The sequence below is a fragment of the Ambystoma mexicanum genome, chromosome 9 (genome assembly GCF_040938575.1).
Source record: "Ambystoma mexicanum isolate Mex_15411 chromosome 9, UKY_AmexF1_1, whole genome shotgun sequence".
Taxonomy (NCBI): domain Eukaryota; kingdom Metazoa; phylum Chordata; class Amphibia; order Caudata; family Ambystomatidae; genus Ambystoma; species Ambystoma mexicanum.
In genome coordinates, this window is record NC_090931.1 from 580,570,602 (window position 1) to 580,594,181 (window position 23,580).

General features: G+C 46.0%; 1 protein-coding gene across 2 annotated transcripts in view; it reads right to left on the reverse strand.

The window, feature by feature from the left end:
- ULK2 (unc-51 like autophagy activating kinase 2) overlaps window positions 1-23,580 on the reverse strand; it is an 801,072-nt gene that overhangs the window by 491,640 nt on the left and 285,852 nt on the right. For both annotated transcript variants that reach the window (XM_069615186.1, XM_069615185.1), the window contains exon 5: window positions 18,840-18,876. In XM_069615186.1, coding sequence (XP_069471287.1) covers window positions 18,840-18,876 — 37 coding nt within the window. The remainder of the gene's footprint in view (window positions 1-18,839; window positions 18,877-23,580) is intronic.

Genomic DNA, 23,580 nt, shown 5'->3' on the forward strand with positions numbered 1-23,580 from the left:
CTGGAACCTGACTAGGAACCAGGCCATCAGAATCCTCATCCGCCTCTGAAATATAGTCCAGGTGGCGAGAAGAAGGCACCCGAGAGTGCTTGCTCTTAACCAGAGCCTTCCTAGGGGGTTCTCCCGTGCCACGGGGTACCTCCGACACGAAAGGCGTCGATGGCGTCAAGCGAATCGGCGCCGGAGTCGAGAGAACCGGCATCAGCGCCGGATCGGCGCCGAGGAAATCGGCGTCGACGTCAGACGCAGCGCCTCCAGCATCGGCGGCGTCGACACAGCCCTCGAGGCCGGAGCCCCGAGCGTGTCCCTCGACGACCCGAGCGTCGATGACCTCGACGACTTCCTCGAAGCCGGAGCCTCGAGAAAGCCTGTCGACGCCCTCGACGCCTCAGACGTCGATGTCTTCCTCGAAGACTTCACAGGTGCACACGGTCTCGAACGCGTCGAGGACCGGGACCTGGAACGGGTACGGCGAGAACGAGTCTCCTTGTCCGAACGGGACCTCTCCCGTGACTCGTGCCGACCACTCATGCGAGCGGTGTCTCTCGACCTCACACGACCGACCCCACTCGGGGGCGCGGACGGCTTAGTACCCTGCGACCCAAGAATCGCCAGCATTTTCTTCCCGAAGGAAGCCCATTCCTCCGGCGTCGCACGGCTGGTGGGGTAAGCGACGTGCCGGGCAGTCCTCCGAGGAGGACCTGGAAGACGACCGGTGTCGGCGCTTCCGAGAACGCCTCGAAGAGGCTGAGGAGTGGCGAGACCGACTCCTAGAAGGAGACCCACCAGACTTCCGACGATGACGCGGAGAGTCACCCCTCGAATCATCCGTCGAAAGCCCCGCAGACTTCGACTTCCTGGGCTTGGACACCCGACCTACCGACAACTTCTTCTTACGTTCGCGTAAGGCTTTGGACGTGAGCGACTGGCAGTCGATACAGTCATCCGTGTCGTGGGCCTCCCCGAGGCACCAGTGGCAGGCGTTGTGCGAGTCCGTCACCGACATCTTGGACCCACACTCCCCGCACTTCTTGAAACCCGGACGTGGGGTCGAAGACGAAGTAGAAGACATCTTCACACAAAGGATTTGCACAAAACTAACAGGTTCGAAGAACCGAGAAGAACAGAACTCCAAAGAGTCGAGGCGTGAACCGAGAATCACGAAGCAACACGTTCGTGGAAAAAACGGACTTGAGGCTACGGGCGTCGTGCGTCCTACTTATCACATCGGATGACGTTGGACGTCGGAGGAGGCCCTCGACGACGGCGCATCGACGTCATCAACGCAGGACGCAGACGCCGAAAAAAGTTTCCGAAGCAGCACAGCTGTGGTGATTACATGTCATAGATATGGAATACGTCGGAGGACCCAATCCACTCGAAAAGACATGCCTGAATCGGTTAGTAACCTTGAAGGAGCGAAAGCTGCAACCACAAGGGAAGTTATCACTGCGGGGATGGATGGGAGGGGCAATAACAAATACGTCGGAGGAACATCCTGTCGAAAGAACGTTACCAGGTAAGAAGTAACTTGTTCTTCGAAGGGATTGTGTCCTCCGACGTATTCCTTATCTTTGATAGACTCCCATAGCAGTGGTATGTAATTGGAGGAGGGAGTGATAGTGTTATGTATCCCTTTAGGTATGGACCGAATGTAATACAGCCTTGCCAAATCTGGTCTCTTGAGCAGTGGAGGAATCCAGATTGTAAAATTTTGTGAATGTATGTGCGGACGACCATGTGGCAGCCGCACATATGTCCCGGACCGGTACCCCTCTCTGGAGAGCCGAAGAGGCTGCGATACCCCTGGTTGAATGAGCCCTGAGATTTTGGGGTGGCTCTTTCCCTGCTAGTCTATAACATTCCAGGATGGCCAAAATAATCCACCTGGAGATGGTTTGTTTTGTTATGGGTAGACCCACCTAGTGACCTGAGTATCCTACAAACAGTTGGTCTGCTTGCCTGATCCTAGCCATTCTGCTGATGTAAAAGCTGAGAGCTCGCCTAGGGTCCAGCCTGTGTAGCCTTTCCTCCTCTTTCCCCGGATGGGGAGGAGGGTAGAATGAAGGCAAGGTAATTTTCTGAGTAATATGGAATTGCGAAACCACCTTTGGGACGAAATTAGGCTTCACCTGTAGGACAACCTTGTCCTTGTGGAAGATTGTATGTGGGGGTTTACAGGAGAGAGCTTGTAGCTCACTCACCCTCCTAGCAGATGTTAGTGCTACCAGTAGGACAGTTTTAAGCGTGAGAAATCTCAATGCGCAAGAGTGAAGAGGTTCGAATGGAGTGCCCATTAAGAAGTTTAAGACTAAATTTAAGTCCCATAATGGAACCTGGAATGGTTTTGGAGGGTAAACATTAGTTAGACCCTTGAGAAATTGTACCACTAGTGGAATTTTGAAATACGATGGTTCCTCCGCAGTGTGCTTGAAGATAGAAAGCGCTGCGAGATAGCCTTTTACAGTGCCAACTTGAAGGCCTGAGTTTGCCAAGTAGAGTAGAAACGATAACACCGTTGGTGTACCACATGAAAAAGGGTCGATATTCTCTTCCCTACACCAGCTGCAAAACTTTGTTGCTGGTCTTCTGGCCGAAAGCAACACCTCCATGGCGTCATCAGGGAGATCCCAATCCTTGTACTTCAACCTTTCAGAAGCCAAGCGTGAAGGTTGAGGGTTCTGGTGTCTGGATGGAGAACCGGACCTCCCTTCTGCGAGAGAAGATTTTCTTTGAGTGGAAGACGGATTGGAGGGCAGATAGACATATCTAGAAGGTCCGGGTACCACGTTCTCCTGGCCCAATCCGGGGCAATTAGGATCATGGTTTTCCGGAATCTTCTCAACCTCCTGATCATTTGAGGAATAACAGGGACTGGTGGGAACGCGTAAAGGAGTGGAAACTCCCAGTCCACTACGAACGCATCTCCTAGAGCTCCTCTTGGGGGAAATTCCCTTGAACAGAACAGATCGCACTTCCTGTTGGTGCTTGTGGCGAACAGATCCACCTGAGGGGTTCCCCAAAGGGCGAAGATCTCTTGAAGGACTTCCTGAGCTAGCTCCCACTTGTGGGAGACTGTGCTCTGCCTGCTCAGAGCGTCCGCTGTCAAATTCTTCTCTTCGGCTAGGTGGACTGCCGATAGAGAGATTCCTTCCCGAATTGCCCAAAACCAAAGCTGCATTGCCTCTCTGCACAGTGGCAGTGATCCTTCGCCTCCTCTTTTGTGGAGGTAGTGCATGGCCACCATGTTGTCCGTCATTATCAGGACATTTCTCCCCTGTACTGATGGCAGGAAAGCTTTCAGCGCTAGGCTGATCGCTCTGAGCTCTAATAGGTTGATATGTAGTCTGGACTCCGATGGAGACCAACGACCGCTGATGGTCAAGTCGTTGGCATGGGCTCCCCACCCTGTGAGCGAGGCGTCTGTGACTACTGTTATCTCCGGCCATGGTCGCCAAAACAGTTCTCCTTTCAAGATGTTCTCTGGATAGGCCCAGCATTGAAGGTCGTGGGCTACCTTGCCGGAATCCGGAGGAGGTCTGTCATTCTCCCTGAGAATTGTGACCACTGACTTCTCAGTGCCCACTGAAGAGATCTCATTCTGAGGCGAGCCTCTGGCACAGGGAAGATGCAGGATGCCATGAGGCCTAGCAACCTCAAAAAGTCGAAGGCTGGGAGACGCTGGGCATTTTGAAACTTGGTGACCATCTGTAGAATATCTTGAGCCCTCACCTCTGGTGGCGAGGCTTTTCCCAGGCAAGTGTCCAGGACTGCTCCAATGAACTGGAGTCTCTGAGATGGTATCATCTGTGACTTCTTTAAATTGAGGGAGAAGCCCAGTCTGTGAAGGAAGTGGCAGACATAATCTAGCTGGGTCTGGGCCTGTTCCGAAGATACGGCCCTGATCAGCCAATCGTCCAGGTAGGGATAGACGTGGATCCCTTCCCTCCTTAGACTCGCCGCCACTACCGACATCAGCTTGGTGAAGACCCTCGGGGCGGAGGTCAGCCCAAATGGCAGAACTCGAAATTGATAATGAGAGTTGCCAATTGCGAACCTCAGGTATTTCCTGTGCTTGAGATGGATTGGCACATGGAAATAAGCATCCTGAAGGTCCAGAGATACCAGCCAGTCCTGGAGCTGGAGGGCCTGAAGGATCTGAGAGAGAGTTACCATCTTGAACTTGTCCTTCCTGAGGAACTTGTTCAATTCTCGCAAGTCCAGGATGGGTCTCAGTCCTCCGTCCTCCTTTGGTATGAGAAAGTAGGGGGCGTACCAGCCCTTGTTCCTGTCCACTACAGGTACCGGTTCTATGGCACCTTTCTCTAGCAGGTCCATAATTTCCTGCAAGAGGAGCGGATCTGGAACTTTTAGGGAGCTGTTCCCCGGTGGATGACTCTGAGGGATGTGTAGAAAGGGTAGGCAGTAACCTTGGGCAACTGTCTCCAAAGCCCAAGCATCTGACGTTATAGCCTGCCATTCCGTCAGATGGTGAGTTAACCTGCCCCCTACAGGTGTCTTGTGTGGAAAGACCTCAGAGTGGTTTGGGGGCGGCTGATGCAGATGCCGAGGGTAAAGAGGCACCTGCTGCTGCTGCGGTCTTAGTACTTTTGACCCTTCCACCTCGGGTGGATCTCCTTTGGCCTCTTTGAGCTGGCTGTTCCTCTGCCTTTTCCGAATGCGGAATAATAGCGAAAGGACTTTCCTCTCCCAGAGGTTCCTGAGGGGCGAAAAGGAGTTTGGCGGATAGCAGCTCCTAAGGATTTTGCTGCTGCTTTAGAAGTCTGCAACTTTTCCAGACTGTCATCAGCCTTTTTCCCGAATAATGAAGAGCCGTCCAAGGGCATAGTCAAAAGTCTGGCCTGTACATCAGGGGCAAAGCCCGACTTTCGCAACCATGCATGCCTGCGGATTGTTGTACTTGCCGCCATGGCCCTGCTGATACTGTCAGCGGAATCGATGCTCGTTTGAAGTGATTCGCACATGGCATCTTTGCCATCTTTAATGATGTTAAGGAAGGCTTCCTTTTCCTCTCCTTCGGGTATGCAGTCAGCCGCTGATGAAGCACACTCCCATAGTGTGTGACTGAACCTGGCGAGCGTACAAGTGGCGTTGATGGACTTCAACGCCATACTACAGGCAGAGAAGACCTTCTTTGCCATAGAGTCTTACCTCTTGTCATCCCTATCCTGTGGGACAGTAGGGTAAGCAGTACTACTGCTGGATGAAGTTGCCGCTTGAACCATCAGGCATGGTTGTCAAAACAGTTCTCCTTTCAAGATGTTCTCTGGATAGGCCCACCATTGAAGGTCATGGGCTACCTTGTCCAGAATCCGGAGGAGGTCTGTCATTCTCCCTGAGAATTGTGACCACTGACTTCTCAGTGCCCACTGAAGAGATCTCATTCTCAGCCGAGTCTCTGGCACAAGGAAGATGCAGGATGCCATGAGGCCTAGCAACCTCAAAAAGTCGAAGGCTGGGAGACGATGGGCATTTTGAAACTTGGTGACCATCTGTAGAATATCTTGAGCCCTCACCTCTGGTGGCAAGGCTTTTCCCAGGGAAATGTCGATGTTGTCGACGCCGATGTAACCGGCTTCAAAGGCGCCGAAAACTGCGTCGACAAAACTGGAAGGGGTCTCGAAGAACTCGAGAGGATCGGGATCCTACTCGAGGGCATCGACGACGGTCTCGGCGTCGTGCCGGAGGCCCTTGAAATCACTGTTGGCTGTGGAGCCTTGGTCCTCTCTTTCATCGGCGTCGATGTCGACGATGGCGTAGAGTCGATCGACCGATGCGTCGAGGAACCCTTCGACAACGGCTTCTATGGCGCCGATCCGTGCGTCGAAGGAACCTTCGACGACGAAGACGGTGCCTTCTTACCCGATGGCTCATGGCGCTCTCGGGTGGAATGTTTCGCCGGGTGCTGCGACTCGCTGCGTTTTGATTTTTTGGGTTTTTCACCCGGGGTATCACCCTCAGCTGTCTTCGAGGGGGTCGAGGCCGCGTTCTCAAAGACGCTTAACATTTTCTTTCTGAATTCCTCCCACTCAGCTTGAGAACTGTGTTTGGTGGGACAGGAAACTCTTTCTGGGGACACAGAAGACGACGAGGAATGGGACCTTCGACGTCTCTTTTTTGAATGTCTAGATCTCGACGAATGGTGGGAGCTGCTTCGAGATCTAGAATGGGAGTGTTTTCGACGGCGAGGAAACGAATGCCTCGACTCAGCCGACGAAACCTTCGAGGAGGATTTGGCTGACTTACCTCTCTCGAGTTTCCCCTTTCGCCCTTTCAGGGCTTTCGCCATCATGGACATGCAGTTCTCACACTCCGAACAATGGTGCTCGGACCCCAAGCACCATAAACAGACCCTGTGTGGATCCATTATTGACATTTTTTACCGTAGTCTCCACATTTCTTGAAGCCGGATCGCGGCGTCGTCGGTTCTGATGAAGAAGCCATCGAGAACGATAAGGAATATTCGAGTCGAAATAGATAGTAAACCTGACTGAACTGAGCAACGATGTTCCGAGGCCCCACGAAGCGCGGAAAAACGGAACTGAGCAACGGACGCAGCGCGTGGCTATTTATGGACATCGACTCGGCTGAAGTCGACGCGCAGCCCCCTCTACAGAAAAAATTTCCGAGGCCAGCAAGCTGGAAACATATTATCAAAGATAAGGAATACGTCGGAGGACACAATCCCTTCGAAATGCAGATTACAGAAGCAAGTGGCACCCGAGAGCGCTGAGTTTGCTAGCGCAGCGCCAGAATGAAAGGTGAGAGCGGTGCTCTTTTGTGGCCGCGTTGCAGCAATTACCGGGCCCGGGGGCACCGGCCTGTGTGCAGTGAGTTCTTTGATTGCAGGTCGTAAAGCTGATGATTCTTGTCGGACTATTGAGCACTGGTATACGTGAAAGGGCTAATCAGATGTGCCCCTCCCTTGCTTCCTCCCACTGACATCCAAAGGGGCTTGTGATGAGCTAATGGGCCTGTTGCTCTGAAAACACCACTTAGGATGTGGGCGATAAGGGCGCAGACAATGCAGGGCCAGGACCGCCGGCAGAGTTGAGCCTTCCTTGGAACTTGTGCAAACAAAGCAGTGCAGGGACTTTCTTCGCGACACATGCCTCAATGTCTGCAGCCCCCTGCGGGTACTGGCGCAGGAGGTCTACAGGGGGCCAGTACTACGCAGCCACTATACATAGGGGTGGCGCAGGACTGGAGGGTTGGGGGACACAGGCGCACGCCAAACAAACATTCAACATCTATAGCGCCTGGCACATCGGCACGGCACCGTAACAGGTGTGACCTCTATAATGTGAGCCGACAGGCTGCAAACACGTTTTGGCAGCAGCCGATTTAACCCACCGAGCTACATGGTAGAATGAGTCGTGTTCTTATATAAATAGAGTCGGGCGGAAGTGCTACAGGAGAGGCCAAGTGTATTAAGACCCTCGCGTGTATATCGTTTTGGGCCTGTATGATGTACTTCCAAGTGCCTGCGTGACTTTAGCCTGGAGGGGGAAGAGCTTTTATGTGAAGTTGGCACTCAGACTTGGATCTGTTACTGAAATACTTTCACCGGACCTCTTATGTGATGCATTTAGGACCTGTTGACTGCTTAGAGGAGGTAGTTTCTGAAAGATTTTTGGCTGGCTTAATATTCCCTGGTTTCCATCCAGTGGCCTCCTGTGGATTGTACAACTTGTCGAACGTGTTGACAGCACTGTCATCTGATGGTGGACACTGTCAGCAACTCAGTGGTATATTGCTCATAGTGCTGAGCAGTTGGGACTGACCCTGAATGTTTCTTCCGCTGGTCATTTTTCTTTGCTCGATTACTGCTAACCCTCCAGTTTTTAAGGACTTGTTGTGTGCTGCCAGAGTATAATACTAATGTTGCTCTTTAAATGGCACATAACGCACAATTGTTGGCCTCTTTGCAGGCTGGCTAATCTTAATGTGTTTGTGCTGGCTCTGTGGTGGAATGAGCAGTATGCTTGGTGTTGTTTATGTGCCAGGCCCCCACCTTAAACACCTGCACCGGCATGAATATTGTATGTAAGTAGGGGGATGACATGTGAATGATTTACACCATATGGAGCAATTTTGGAAACTGATTCTGAAGCGTGAAAATTGAGGAAAAATACCAGGCATCATGCATGTTCTTTTGTCACTGTTTTCCAACATTTTGTGTGGAAGGGGGGCATAATGGAATGCGAGGATTAGTCTGGGAGTGTGGAAAAAACGTGAAATATTTGGCTAGCTGACTCAATCTCCTTGGGGCCCGGATTACGATGCATGCAACCTCATGCGCGGTGCGGATTTGGAGGGGTCATGGTGCACCTTCATGCCTGCTTTGTGCATATTATTCAATATGGACTTATCTTGGCCGGCATGAACCAGTGTATGTTTCTATGCCTGTTATTTGCCTGATAAAGCGCCCTCTGGGGCATGGAATAGGCTGTAATTTGACTTGGAGGGTGCTGTTCATTGTTATGCTCTTGGGAATTGGGCTGAATTTGTTTTGGCATTGTCTGGCTATGTTAGTGTTTAACTATATGCAATTCTGACAGTGTCTGGGCTGATCTATCTTAATGATAATCCACTGCATTTGTAAAACCTAGATTTGGGTGGCAGGTCATCTTTCAGTCCGAGTTTCCATGACAAGAGTCAACGTTTACGAAGCTGGGTGGAGACACTTTGACCTATTGGGTGGCTCATGTCTGGCCTAACTCGGTTCTCAACTAGGTTTATTAGATGTTATGTTGTAGATGATACATTCAACTGTTAAGTTGAATAGCTGGTCAACCTGAGGTTGAGAGTTGCAGTATAGTGGATGACTTCAATTAGTATATTTGATGGGGTTGGCAACTTGTTGGAGTGCTGTTTGGGATTGAGGATGGAGGATTGGTGACAATTTGAGACTGATTGCATGGGGCGGATTGATGCAGGGGTGGATTCATACCGCCGGGTATATGTGTGTATATATATATATATAGATATGAATATAGTTGTCGGTCATTGTAGGGCAAATGGTGTTGAGACTGTAGTGTAAAGGTTTAATGGATAAATTAGTTATGGAAACAATGTAATACATTTTTATGATATTGCGCTGGTGTTAGGGTGGATGGGAATTGACAAATTTGGGGTTTTGTAATGTAGGGGGGAGGGGTTCCACATGGTTTTCGGATGTATAGGGTGGATATTGTTTAAGGTACTTGTTTTGGTTGGTATATAGGGCATAGGGTTCCTGGTGGATATGGTTCAGAATACTGTATTTATTGTATACATTGATGCTTATTATATGTTTGATGCATATCAAATTAGATTTGTTAAGCATGGCTCATGTTTTGTGTTTGTCTGTCTTTATGTGTGTCTTTTGGTGTTGCGTGTATCCCTTCTTCCATTGTCAGATTTTGTTTATTGGATTCTCCCTTCAGAGTATGTAGTTTGTCATATGGATATATTTACACTGGGTATAACGACATGGCTCCTTTGACTTTCATCTCGTGGAATGTTAAAGGAATTGGTAATGCTATAAAGAGGCGTAAGGTTTTGGCATGGTTGTGGAGAAGTGAGGCTGATGTGATATTCCTACAGGAGACTCATTTGAATGAACAGAGTGAAGGCTATTTGTCCAACTCGAGATATTCTCAGATAATATCAAATAGTTTTGATTCTAAGTCCAGAGGAGTTAGTATTTTGATTAGGAGAGGTCTGCCTATTAAGATAGTGAGGTCAGTTTCGGAAAAAGAAGGTAGAATTTTATTGCTTGACATTCTGTATGAGGGTAACAAAATGATAGTTGGTACTATTTATGCACCATGCTCTCCAAATGCATTGTTTTTCAGTCAGTTGGGTTCCTTATTGGATGGTATGGAAGGTGAGGCAATTGTTTTGGGAGGTGATTTTAATGTGATGGATAGTAAGATTGATCGGAAATCGGAGTGTAGATACTATAGTGAAAAGATTAGTGAGGAATTAAGGGCATTTGTGTTTAAATATGGACTGATCGATATATGGAGAGAACTCCATCATAATGAAAGTATTATTCGTTCTATTCGCCTGTGCATGACTCGCACTCGAGAATTGATTATTTTTTTGTTAGTAGAACTCTTAATGATCAAGTGGTATCCTCAAATATTCTGGAAAGAGGTATCCCTGATCGTGCTCTATTGGATAAGCAGGTGGTATTGGATACTGTGAAGGATAAAACTAGAAGATAGAGAATGCAAGCCAATGCGCTGGAGGATAATTTGGTTACGATGGGATTGGAAGGATTTATTACTCGTTACTTTGATGAAAATATTGCTTCAGCCGGCATCAGGCCTGTCTGGGATTGTTTGAAGGCAGTGCTAAGGGGAGAAATGATAAGTAGAATGGCTCATGCAAAAAAGAGAACTCAGGAAGAGATTAAGAATTTGGAAGTGGAAGTTAATGAAATGCAAAAGGTATGTGCTAATGATAATCTGAGTCGGAATAGGGTGAAATTAAAGAAGTTAGAGGCAGAGCTGGAAACTCGAGTACAGAACTTGGCAAGTAAAAGCATGTTTTATTCTAAACAGCAGTTTTGGGAGTTTGGGGACAGAAATGGCAGGTTATTGGCTAACAAGCTTAAAGGGATGATATCTGATACGTGTGTTTCTTCTGTTCAAACAGAGGAAGGTGATGTTCTGCACAGAAATTGAGAGATTTGTGATTATTTTAGGAAATTTTATGAGACGCTGTATAGGGAGGATCTTAATCCTGATGCAAACAGTTTAGAGGTGTTCTTTGAAAAGATTTAAATTTCGAAATTATCTCTGGAAAAACAAGCTGTACTTGACTCTGATATTGAGGTTTCTAAGTGTGTACTGCCATATCTCAAATAAAAGATGGGAAACACCGGGCCCAGACGGGATGGTTTCAGAATTCTATAAGAAATATGATACTCAATTGGCGCCAATTTTATGTGAACTTTACAATGAATTTATAACGTCTGGACTACTGTGTGATTCAATGAAAGAAGCATTGATCATAGTGATTCCGAAGCCGTCATAGGAATTGTGGAAATTACAGACCTATTTCATTGCTTAATGTTGATTTAAAACATTTTACAAAAATGTGGGCTAATAGATTAAAGTTAACTGTGAAAGATCTGATTGATGAGTCTCAGGTGGGTTTTATTCCGGGAAGATATGGGTATGATAATATTGGGACTGTGTTGAATGTGGTTGGTGAACATTATGGTGTGAACTCAAATAAGGTGATTGGCTTCTTTGATGCTGATAACGCTTTTGATACGGTTAATTGGAAATTTATGGAATATACTTTGAAAAAAATGGGGTTCAGGCCAATTTTCATGACGATGGTAGATTGTTTACAACATGATATTAAGGCTCAAGTATTGGTAAATGGAGTTATTTCGAGTTCATTTTCATTGATGAAAGGTACGCGACAGGGTTGCCCATTGTCGCCTTTTTTATTTGACTTGGCGCTGGAGCCTCTTGCAGCATACATTAGGCAATGTGAACTCATTAAAGGAATTATGGTTGGAGGGTGGAAGTTAACATTTTATCATATGTGGATGATATGCTGCTTTTGTTGTCGAATCCGGAGGCATGTATGGATATAATTAAAGGTATGTTTGAAGAAGTGGGTGGACTGTCTGGTCATAAAGTCAACTCGGACAAAACTGAAATGTTTCCATTGTCCAGGACGTGTGATAGTAACATCTTGCACTCATGGAATTGTAAGTGGTCACCAGGTGGAGTCATGTATTTAGGAACTGATATTATTGGGGATTTGAGTAAATTGTTGCAACACAATATAGACCGGGTAACTGCGAATATGTCATTAATAATAAAGAGGTGGGAGAGGTTGACGTTGACTTTGTGGGCAAAAATTAATGCGATCAAAATGGTTCTCTTGCCCAAACCTTTATATGTTATCCAATCCATTCCTTTATTGTGATAAAAGTTGATAAAATCTTTCAACCCTTTTTATGGGGCCCTGGGAAGAGACCTTGTATTCCAAACTATGTACTGATGCAAAATGTGGAGAAAGGGGGATTTGGATATCCAGACTTGATGAAGTATTATAAAGGTTTTTTACTTAAAAAGAGTTCGTATTATTTTAGGGAAAGATTTGAGAAGGAACCAATTTGGCTGAATATGGAAAGGGGTGTGTGTGCACAGTATGATCTTGGGAATATTTATACCATGGGTAAGATACCGAACAAAAGGTTGAAACGGATCCCAGTAGTGGTAACTAGACAGGTGGTTGGGTTGTGGTTTAGTGAGAATGGACAGGGTTATGGTTTCAGCCCAGAAGAGCTTCTCTATGGTATAATGAAGCTCTTCAAGTAAATAACAAATGTCTGAATTGGATCAGTTGGATTAATAAGAGAATTCTGACGACAGGAGATGTGATGGATGGGAACCAGTTGTTGCGATTTGAGGCACTGCAGGGAAGATATGGATTGCATCGAAGAGAATTGAATAGATACCTGGCTCTGGCTTCTATGATTGATTTGAGGATAGTGCTGGGTGGTGGTTCTGTAGGGAAGAAACCAGAAATTAGCAAATTATTGGAAGATCAGCAATTTTGTGTGAGAACTTATATGCAATTTATGCCTTTCAACGAGAATTTTCATTCAGCATGGACTAGGTTGAAGGAAGATTGGTCAAATGATATTGGTAGGGCCATTACTGATGTGGATTGGGATGGCATCCTGATGGTGAATTTTAACTTGGGAACAGACATGGGATTACGTCTGATTCGACAGAAGGTTATTGGACGGCTTTATTGGATACCTGTTAAGATGTTTAAATTAGGCATTCAATCTGATGATTTATGCTAGTGTTGTGGTATTGGTAGAGGCACACTTTTACATTTGATGTGGGAGTGCCAGAGAGTGCAATTGATTTGGAAGGAGCTTATTGACAGGATTGATTTCCTTACAGAGATCCGCAGCAAACATAATTGTGTTATCTCATGTTGATAGATGTGTGCGTGCTAGGCAGCATACTAATTGGATGTATAGAGCTATGGTGGTAGCAACTAAGATGATTCTCAGAATTCGGAAAAAGAGAAAGCCTAATGTTGAGGAGTGGCTAACCGAATTGCATGTTTTATCACAGTATGATAAGGTTTCAATGGAGTGTAAAGATAAAAACGAGGAATACGTGTGAGTATGGGGACTTTTTTTGGCCCTTTATGATTGATATGATTGTGGATCTGTTTTGTTGGATGTGTCATTTGGGGGAGGGGGAATAAGGTGAAGGGGGTTTCAAATATTTTTTTTTGTCTTATTTCTTTCTCTTCCCATTTGTGTTGTGTATTGTGCTGTTTTGTGTATACCTGTTGGTTGGAATATTGTGTTTCACAGGATTATACTTCTTTTGATGGGTTTGATATTATGTGATGTTTAATTTGTTTAACTCATTACGTTATGCTGTTTTCAGTGAGACATTATGTACTTGATGTACGGTTCTTATTGTTTTTTTGATTGTAAACTTAATAAATTGTGTTGGGAAAAAAAAAAAGGGAGGAGACATCAGCTACATCCCCTGGCCAAGAGAGCTCGGCAGCACACCAGCACCATCATCAATTGTAAAAAACCCAGGGGTCCTGATGGATAACAACCTCACTCTAGAGCCACAAGTAAACTCTCTACTCAAGAAATGTTTCTTCCTCTTGCGAACAGCAAAAAGGATCCTACTATTCCTGTCATTAGCCAACAAAACACTTACCATCATCGCTCTGATCATGTTCAGAATAGACTACGCCAATAGCCTATACCTGGGTATGCCCGAACGACTTCGAAAAAAACTACAATGCATACAAAATGCAGCAGCCAGACTCCTCCTCAAGGTACCCAGAAGAGAACACATCACACCCACACTAAAAATACTACACTGGCTACCATTAAAACAGCGAATAAAGTTCAAGTCCATGTGCATCACGCACAGAGCAATACACAAACAAGGCGCAGAATACCGAAGTGATAAACTACGCCTACAGCAACCGACAAGAACACAGAGATCAAGCACCAACATCCGCCTGGAACCAAAACCCTATAACAGAAGAAAACTCGGAGGATTCTCCTTCTCTCACCAGGCACTGAAAACCTGGAATGACCTACCTAAGAATATACGGAACACAACAAACCACCTAACATTCAGGAAACTCCTCAAATCATGGCTCTTCACAGCGTAATCACAACAGCAACGCACTAGAATGCCCACCCCCCATTAAAACAACAAAGAAAACAACACCAACCTTCACCACTCTCAAATGGACAAACACTGAACCCAAAGAACCGACCACACGACAGACCATAAGATATCATGGGAAATAGACACACAAGGAGATCTCCATAGACTGATCACATATTCAGACCAAGACGAAAGCCCTAAATGACTCACAGACTCCCCCCGGACGTACCATATCCAAACCAGCAGACGAATTTAGATAGAAAGTTTGAGACGAGTCCGCTACACCAGCCCCAGCACCCAAGGAGGAGAATAGATGCCCAATCCACATTAATCAATCCATCAGCATTAGAACACCTACAGAACTGGCAAGAATAGAACGGCGAGGAGCAATCAGAACACTTACAAAGCGCGTTAGAACAGCACAGGGAGCACCCCACACAAACCAAACGCTGGCAGGCGTAGCCCTTTTGCCCACCCTGATGAAATTGGGAGGATTGGCGAGTGACACTCGGACAGATTTCTGAACTTCTGTTAACCTTCATACAACCGACTAACAAAATAAACTCAGCATCTATGCAGACTTATCTCACACAACCATCTCTCGCACAACAACCCGCACGCACTTCACAACACCGCAACAACACATAATCAACACCAACAGCACACAAGGACTGACATCGATCCAATACTTGCACCAAAGCTCAGCACCCGATGTATACCTAGTTGAAGATGCCAACAGAACACCACTCCTCTCACTATCCTACTCCCGCTTCACCTACTAACCCAGCCCACCTTCTCATTCGCAGATCCGCCAGAGCGCCTGGGGACCAACTCCGTTGGTGATGGTGCACGGTACAAATACATATATATATATATAGAGAGAGAGAGAGAGAGAGAGAGAGAGAGAGAGAGAGAGAAATGGGGCTCCCGAAATTCTGTATTTCGGGAATCAAAATGTGTACATTCTTTATTTTGGTATTATCCCCTCCAGAACTACCAATCTGGTTTTAGATACAGCACATAATCTGCCATCACTCGGGTCATACTTATGTATGGGTACAACTGGGTCGCTACTCAACGACTATCTCACTTCACCAAAACACCATTGTCACTCATTTATACCTCAAACTGAATTGCACTGAAGACATTTCACGACTCCAGAAATGCAGAGGCTCCATCCAAGCGTGGATGACTAGAACCAACCTGAAACAGAATTCGTCTTAATAAGCCTTCCATCTAAACAGGAGGCTATCCAAGCTATGCAGCTGTCCCCATTATGGCCATTCAACACGCGGCGGCAAGCATCATAATAGGATATAAGAAATGTGACTACAGCTCCCACATCCTAACAGAATTACACTGGCTACCCATCCCAACCAGGATACATTTCAAAAGCTCCTGCATCACATGTAAGGCAAATACTGCCCAAATACAAGCCTACCAAGCCACACGTTCGGGCGGGACCCCCTTCTCGAGGAGCCAGAGGCTTAAGATTGAACTGGCACACTAAGAGAAGAACAAGAAACATCCCTTCTCGTTCTTTGCACCAGCCTACAGTAAACACCATCCAGGTCACAATCAGGACCACTGCAGTGCTCGAAGGTACTCACGATCTTGCCCTTCAGGATTCCCAAGGTCACTTAGGACCTAGTACGTTTTACCACTAGTAGAACCATCACCCTTGTAGTAAAGGATATCGAAGCTACTATAACCTATAAGTTCACATTTCATCGACCTCTGTTAACCCCAAATGAATTGTACAGCACGCTGTTGCTTCCTAGCTAGTTTTGCGCTATATAAGCCAAACTACAAATACAAAAAATACAAGTAAAAGGGACAACACATACAATATGTTGTCTCCTTTTTTAAATAGGTTAGTATAACTGCTTGCTAGTCTTGCCAGTTTTATAACCAGAGAAATTAGTTTTTGAAGCCGACTTTTTTTGTTTGCATGAAGACATTTTCAGTGCCACTCAAACAAATCTGTGGTGGTGCCAAACTTAAATTCATTTGCACTCTTGTGTAATGTTTGTTATTTGTGAAATTGAGGCATGGCAGAAGTTTTAAGGGTCAGGACTGTTCTCATTCTGAGACCACAATAAATATGTATTGAGATCAAAGGCCTTCTTTGCAAGGGTGTATTGTTAAAATTGGAAGTGCTTGGCCTAAAACACGCAGGGCTTTATCTGGGAGATAGACCGATTCTAAATTATAGGCCGATCGTTGAATACGTGTGACATGAAAAGGCAGAAAATGTACATATAGAATGCTCTCAAGTTTCCCTTGCACCTGCATGAATAGGTCACGCAGTCCTGGTTTTATTCTCTGCATTCTGGGAGTTCCAGTTATGCCTCTCCCCCATTTTAAATTCAGAACTACAGGTCCCAGAATGCAAAGCACACTCCATAGATGCATGCCTTACTCACAAATGACACGGGGAAGCTGTGCATATAGATGACTGAATGGGTTGTTTTACGGTCCCTTGTTAGCAATGGCGCCTGGAGAAGCAATTGGAACCACAAGTACGAATTTGAATTTGCTACAACTACGTTATTTATATTCCTGACTTAAGTAGTTAATCTGTTACAAAGGCAAGATACAACTTTCTCAATTGTCTGGGCCGTGCACCACTCAACTAGAACCATATACGTTGAGTATAGCCCATCCACTGCTTTTTGCATTCGGCCCATTGTTCTCCATCATGTACAACAAAATGCAAAACAACAAGTTCCTCAATGCAAAGGAAAAAACACTGAATTTACTAAAATGTCCAGAATTCGGTCAATATGAGCAATTTGGACATTTGCTCTGGAATTAAATGGTAATATTCGAACCAAAACATTATGTGTGTGCACCAGGACTTAATTTGATAACTAATATGACTGAATATAGAAAGATATTACAAAGTAACAAACCACAGCGACCATTACTTATCATTGCATGGGAGAAGGGGTATAGCAAGACAGCAGATCCATTCAATTCTTGGGCTGGCTTTTAGTCCATTTTTTATATCAAGCAAAGGTGGTAACCCTAGTCTCTTCCGAGAGGCTGCAGCATGTGAAAGGTTGGTATGGATGAGGCAAAGTAAGCAACATAACTGAGTCAGGCACATGACTGACTTCGCACCTGACCCAGTTTGCTTTCAGAAAAGCAGCTCGGTCATGGGTAAACCTTCTGTTTAATTAAAGTTAGTAACGAAGTACCAAGATAAGCTGTAGGTGAACGGAGCTGCATCGCACAAGGACTTCTAACACCTGGAGCGACCTGTATAAATAAACCCGGACCCAGTGCTGCCTAACCTCCGGGATTAACCAGGAGACTCTGGGTTTAGAAGGCTTTCTTTGGTTCTCCAGGAGAAAGCACGAGACCTCTCTGGGATTTCTGGTTTGCTGTAAAATGTTTTTTGGGGAATGGAAAATAATTATGCTTGGATACCCTACTGGGTTTCAACCCTGTATCTTGGAGGACAGGACAAAGGCGAGCAGCATTTAACTCAAAGAGCTGCGCTTCCTTACAGCATGTTGTGTCTTGACCATCCTGCCCCTTACTGCCATCCAACTATAAACAGAGGTAGAGAACATATGTGCATAGAATGTGGATTGCACGGGTGCTTAAATGGGGAGCTGCAGTATTACCTGGACCTCACATATTTCCCTTGCCAAAAGAGCAATGTTCAGAGGAGGGCTTTGACTGGTTACTGACACATTACTTTGCATTCCAAAACCTACAATTATATTCTTTTTGCTGAACAGATTTACATGGTGTTTTCTAGATTCATGAATTAGTTTTATTATAATTTGTGTAATGTCTTTACAATATAGTATTCTTAAATTCACACATTTCTACCAACTAGAGTTGACAAAACCTGCGATCCAGACCTGTAGTTGCAGACTGGTTCCAAGTATTGGCTCCACAACGTAAGTGTGAGATCCTGGGGAAATGTTTGTGTGTTGGTTGTCTTGAACTAACAAACAAATCAGCAATATGAGTTTGCCCAGACGTACATCAATTGAATATGTTAATTCTAAATTGCAATTGCTGCATTTCTTTCTATAGATGCTGGATAGTTAGAAATGTTTTTAGGCGCGTGTGTGTGTACAAATACACACACCTTTAACTCAGGGGTGGACTGGGAACCAAAAGAGGCCCTGGGAATCATTTTCTAAGTGGCTGCAGATTACACATTTTCAGCAAGCCCAACCCTTTTCCTATGAGAAAATTTGGAAATAAAATAGGTTACCACACAAAAGAGGCCTAGGGTGCAGAGGCCGACCTTGAAATCTCCAGAGTTCCCTATAGGCCAGTCCACCCCTGCTTTACCCTGTGGTGAGGCAATAGTAGATATTTCAATACTTCTGGGCAGTGTTAGGCACACACAGCCGAAATCTCAGGGTTTTTAATTTTCAAATGTAGGAAGGTCCACCCAGACCCCTCCCCCTCACCCCTCACCCTATTCCCCAGCAGCCCATGCTACAGAATCCGTTTTTCACAAGTCTGCAGTTGCAACGGCCTTGGGGAGCGCGGCCAAGAGTGCTGATTTAGCAAAGCACGCTGCATGTCACTGCAACAATAAAAAAAAACAGCTGGGCCAAGAAACATGTGCAGCTGCAGCATTGCACAAAGACTGCTTACCTTGCAAGTAGTCAGCCAGGTCTCCACCGTTGCAATACTGTAAAAAGAGAGAAGAGCAATTACTTGGCGGCAAAAGGAATGTAAAACATTAAATGGTTAGCAGATATGCAGAATCTTACTGTTAATGTATTGAAGCAAACCTTTAAAACAGCCGAAAATACCTATGTGATATTGAAATAAACAAATGACAAGAAAATCCCTCACAGCAATATCAGCAAACATATACATTGAAGCCGCCCCCCGTATCGCGACCGTGATAGCGCCGGCTCTCCCGACCAGAAACAAAAAGGACATAACCAAAGAGAAACTTCTCCCTCTACTACTCCCCACACTCAAAGTGGCCACTGACTCCTGTAATGACCCTACCGCCTTAGCTGACATCTATAACTGCAGCATGCTGACAGCAATAGATTCTATGGCCCCCATCAAATTGAGGAAGGCCAAACCACGAGCACACCTGAACTCTTGGTTCACCCCACAGCTAAGAGTACTCTGCAAAACCAAACGCTGTGCCGAAAACCGTTGGAAAAGCCACCCTTCTGACGTGCACAAAGATGGCTTCTTCCTGGCCTCTCTCACCTACAAAGCAGCCATTATAGAGGCGAAAAAAGAATCCCTTAATAATCGCATCTTGCATGCTGACTCCAACTCTAAGGAACTTTTTAAGATCCTAAAAGAGCTCGAAACTCCCGCTACACCCCCCCCCCCCCCCCCCCCCCGACACCTGCATTAAAGATAGCAAATGGTGTGCTAACATTCAGGCAGCGTTACTGAATAAAATCACCATACTTCAATCTAAAATCTCAGCCAAACAAAACAGCCCGAAATTGGACAATCGCCCTCCTACCATAGCAGGGGCCCTCTCCCCTGACCTGCCCAATGGTAAACACTTTGCCTTCTCTCCGCTCACCACTGTGGAAGTAGAAAACATCATCCTGAGGATCAAACCGTCCAATTGCCAAGGCAATCCTTGCCCGGCCCTAATTATTAAGGAATCTGCCCACGATTTGGCCCCATTTATCACATCCTTTATTAACGCCTCCTTTAAAAACAGGAACCATTTCCGATAACCTTAAGGATGCTTGGATGATCCCCTTGCTTAAAAAACCATCCCTCGACCCTAGCATACTTACTAACTACCGACAATTACTACTGTCCCCTTCCTGCTAAAAATTCTTGACCATGCAGCACACCTGCAAATCCAAGAACACTTGGAAGCCAATAATCTTCTAGGTCTTAGACAATCTGGTTTCCGCCCTAGACACGGAACAGAGACAGCTCTACTAGACTTAAAAACCCAAATTGAAGTGCTAAAGGATAACGGCAAACTTGCCTTGTTACTTCTACTCGATCTTTCTGCGGCCTTCGATCTGGTCAATCACCAAATCTTATGCAAGCATCTACACTCGGCCGCCCATTTCTCACCATCAGCTACGGCCTGGATAAAATCATTCTTGAGTAATAGATCCAGGCGGGTCTTCTCTCAATCTGCAGCTGCAGATCCTTCCCCTATTCACTGCGGCGTCCCCCAGGGCTATTGTGTGTCGCCAACGCTCTACAATGTTTTTACAAAACCACTATTTGATGTACTTGACTATCTGGGTGTCTCCTACACGAATTACGCCGACGACACGCAGATACTCATTCCCATCACTGGAGACTACTTGGCTGACACTAAGGCCTTGAACGATGTTTACCTGGTCATCCAAGCTTGGATGGCACAACACCAGTTATGCCTTAACGATGATAAGACCAAGCTCCTCATCTTGGGCACTACGCAACGCCTTAGTAAACTTGAGCCATCCTACCAATCGTTTATCATCGATGGCAACACCATCCAAGTTTCGAAATACACCAAAACTCTAGGCGTCTATCTTGACGCCACCCTATCCCTATCCCGACAAACTAATGCAGTCAGATCCTCCTCAGCATACACCTGCAAACTCATTGCAGCTTGCAGGCTGTTTCTGACCACCCCTAACACGGGCACACTGGGCAGAACTCTCATCATGGCCAAAATTGACTATGGGAGCGCCCTCTACTTCGGAACTAGCCAAGAGAATCTGAACAAACTGCAAATCACCCAGAATAACGCCATTAGAGCAGCCTTAAACATCCCGCGAAACCACCACATCTCGGAATCTAGACCCAACCTACACTGGCTACCGGTCAAACAGAGAATTTAACTGAAAGTCTTAGGCCTTACCCACAAATGCCTAGCCAACCACCCCCTCTGTATCTCTGCAGCCGGCTATCCTGCCACGCGCCTACCCGCCCGCAAAGAACGGCCCAGACCCACTGTCTAACCATTCCTAGGTTCAAACTACAAAAAGCGGGTGGATCTAGCTTCCCCGTCCTTGCGTCCAAGCTTTGGAATGCCCTCCCCATCACCATCAGATCTGAAGAATGCTTTAGTGCCTTCAAATCTAAAACCAAATCCTGGCTCTTCAGCCAGCCTTGACTTCTGGAACTCTTGTTCTTAGCAGCTCGCCCCAGGAAAACGCCTGCCCTAATCTACATTCTGTAAATATGTATATTGCTGTATGCCCTGAACACACATCCTGTAAATATGTATATTGCTGTATACCCTGAATACTGTGCACTGTTTAATGTTTGGAATAGATGTATACTTATGTAATCATGTCTAAGTTGCGCCCTGATGCCTCCGGGCCTGAAGGTGCGCGTTACAAATGAAACAAATACAAATAAAACAAATACAAATATAGCGATTGTACTCTGAAGTTGCAAGTCAACGTACAGCTGTTTGATTTTAGGGTTAGAAAGACACTGCTAAGGACACCTACACATGGGGTCGATGGCAAACGGTTAAACCATTAAGTCTTAGCATACTTTTTAAAGCACCATTAATACCCTGTGATGATTCAGTAGCGATTCACCCAGAAACCTGGCCTGGGACCCTTCTCACGTGGCCAGGGAAAGGCAGGCACTTTGCGATCCTGATCCTAGTGGTGGTGTTCTGCGGGAGGATCACAAGGGGGAATGGGGACGTCGGACAGGCCAGGACGACTGGGAAACCCCCCTGTTTAACTTTCCTTGTAACCCCACAATATTGATGGCTGTTTGCCAAACAGAAGAAATCAGAAAGGCACATTTTGCTAGCATAGAAAAGTCCCAGAATCCTACAAGTACGGGCACGAGGAAGAGGGAGGGATGTTGTAGCAGTAGTCAGGCAATTAAGCCTGATAGCCCACACCTGAGAAAGCCGAGAGGCTTTAAAGGCCCCCTCAGGTGCAGGCAACAGGAAGGAGCTTCAACTGTGGCTGGAGTGCATGCGGAAGAAGCAGAAGGAAGAAGTCATGGTGTTGGCAATCCAGGTAGAAGTGGGAGAACCAACGGGGTAGCCAGGACTTTGATTCATCCGATTTCACCTGCTTGTCCTGTGGGGGTCTTGTTCCCCCAGACTCTTATGTGTACAGGCTGCACAGGTGAAGGCATGAAGGAAGACTGCCTATCCACATGTAAGTGTAATTGCAGAGATTGCACAGCAGGAAGCGTGTCAGAGAATGTAGCCCGAAGTTGCTTTGGAGCCGAGAGTCTCAGGAGCGAGAGGAGGTCCGTAATTACAGGGTTGGGCCAAAGATGCCTTCAGCGAGGAGAGGTGTGGGTCCACAGTGAAGCCAGATGTTGAAGAGGTTGTACAGTCCAGAGTGAAGCCAGAAGTGGTAGAAGTTGTGCTGCCTGCGGAGGAAGGGAAACAGATGCCAGGGAGTTTGACCAGGGGTTCTGTTTCCTTGAGCGAACACTGCCAGCAAAAGTATGCAGCTAAATACGCACTTGCGTAAGAGTAAAAGCGATGCAAAGTGGAGTATTGAGTCTTTAACAATGGAATACGAACTGTAGCACTCACGTGTGATCAGGTATTCCCACTCTTCACTCAAGTGAAGAGAAAGCGATGTGAAACACGATTGCTGAACTTAAACTTGTCAAAAGCACACAAAGGAGTCGTTGCGTATGCCTAATAAAGATTCTAGGAGGAAGAGTGACCTTTAAATCTTTTATAAAAACAGTCAACAATTATTCCAAGAGAAGCCAAGTGTTTAAACATTGATATCACAAGTTGGAGAGATCAAGCATTGCCAATGCCAAGAGCGAACAAGATATTTCCCCAATTAAGACCGAAACCAGCCTTTCCCAGTGACAAAAAAAAGTCTAAATATTACTGTGAACTGAATAGAACATCAGTATTGCCTAAGAACAGGGTATGCAGGCCTTACCTGAAACTAAGAGAGTGGCAACAAAGCTTCTGGGTAATTATTCTGGCTAACAGTAAAGAGGGATAAAGGCAAGGTTGGGGAAGGGAAACTTGCTAAACTTTAATTGTTCTTCAAAGTTAATACAACCTACATTATCAAAGCCAATAGGGAAAAGAGAGGAGTGTGTCCTAAAGGTATTTGTAGGTTGTTGTTTGTTGCAGACAGACAAAAGAGGCAAAGAGGCTGTCCCTCTGGAAAATGAATATTCAGAGGAAGAGTGCCTTGCCTACTTGAAGGTGTTGAAGAACCTGAAAGTGAATCTTGTCATAGCTGAAAACTATTTAGAGTCTTAAAGTACTGAAGTTGTGGTGGTGTATTTGGTTGTAAGTAGGCTTGAGACTTCAGTAGCACAAGTGAAGGTGGAATACTATGAGGCAGAGGAGTAGACCCTCATGGTGAACTCTTGTAGAAGTTGCTCAAAGTTGGAAGTTGTTGAAGTGGAAGTAGAGGTGCTCTGAAGCTATCCT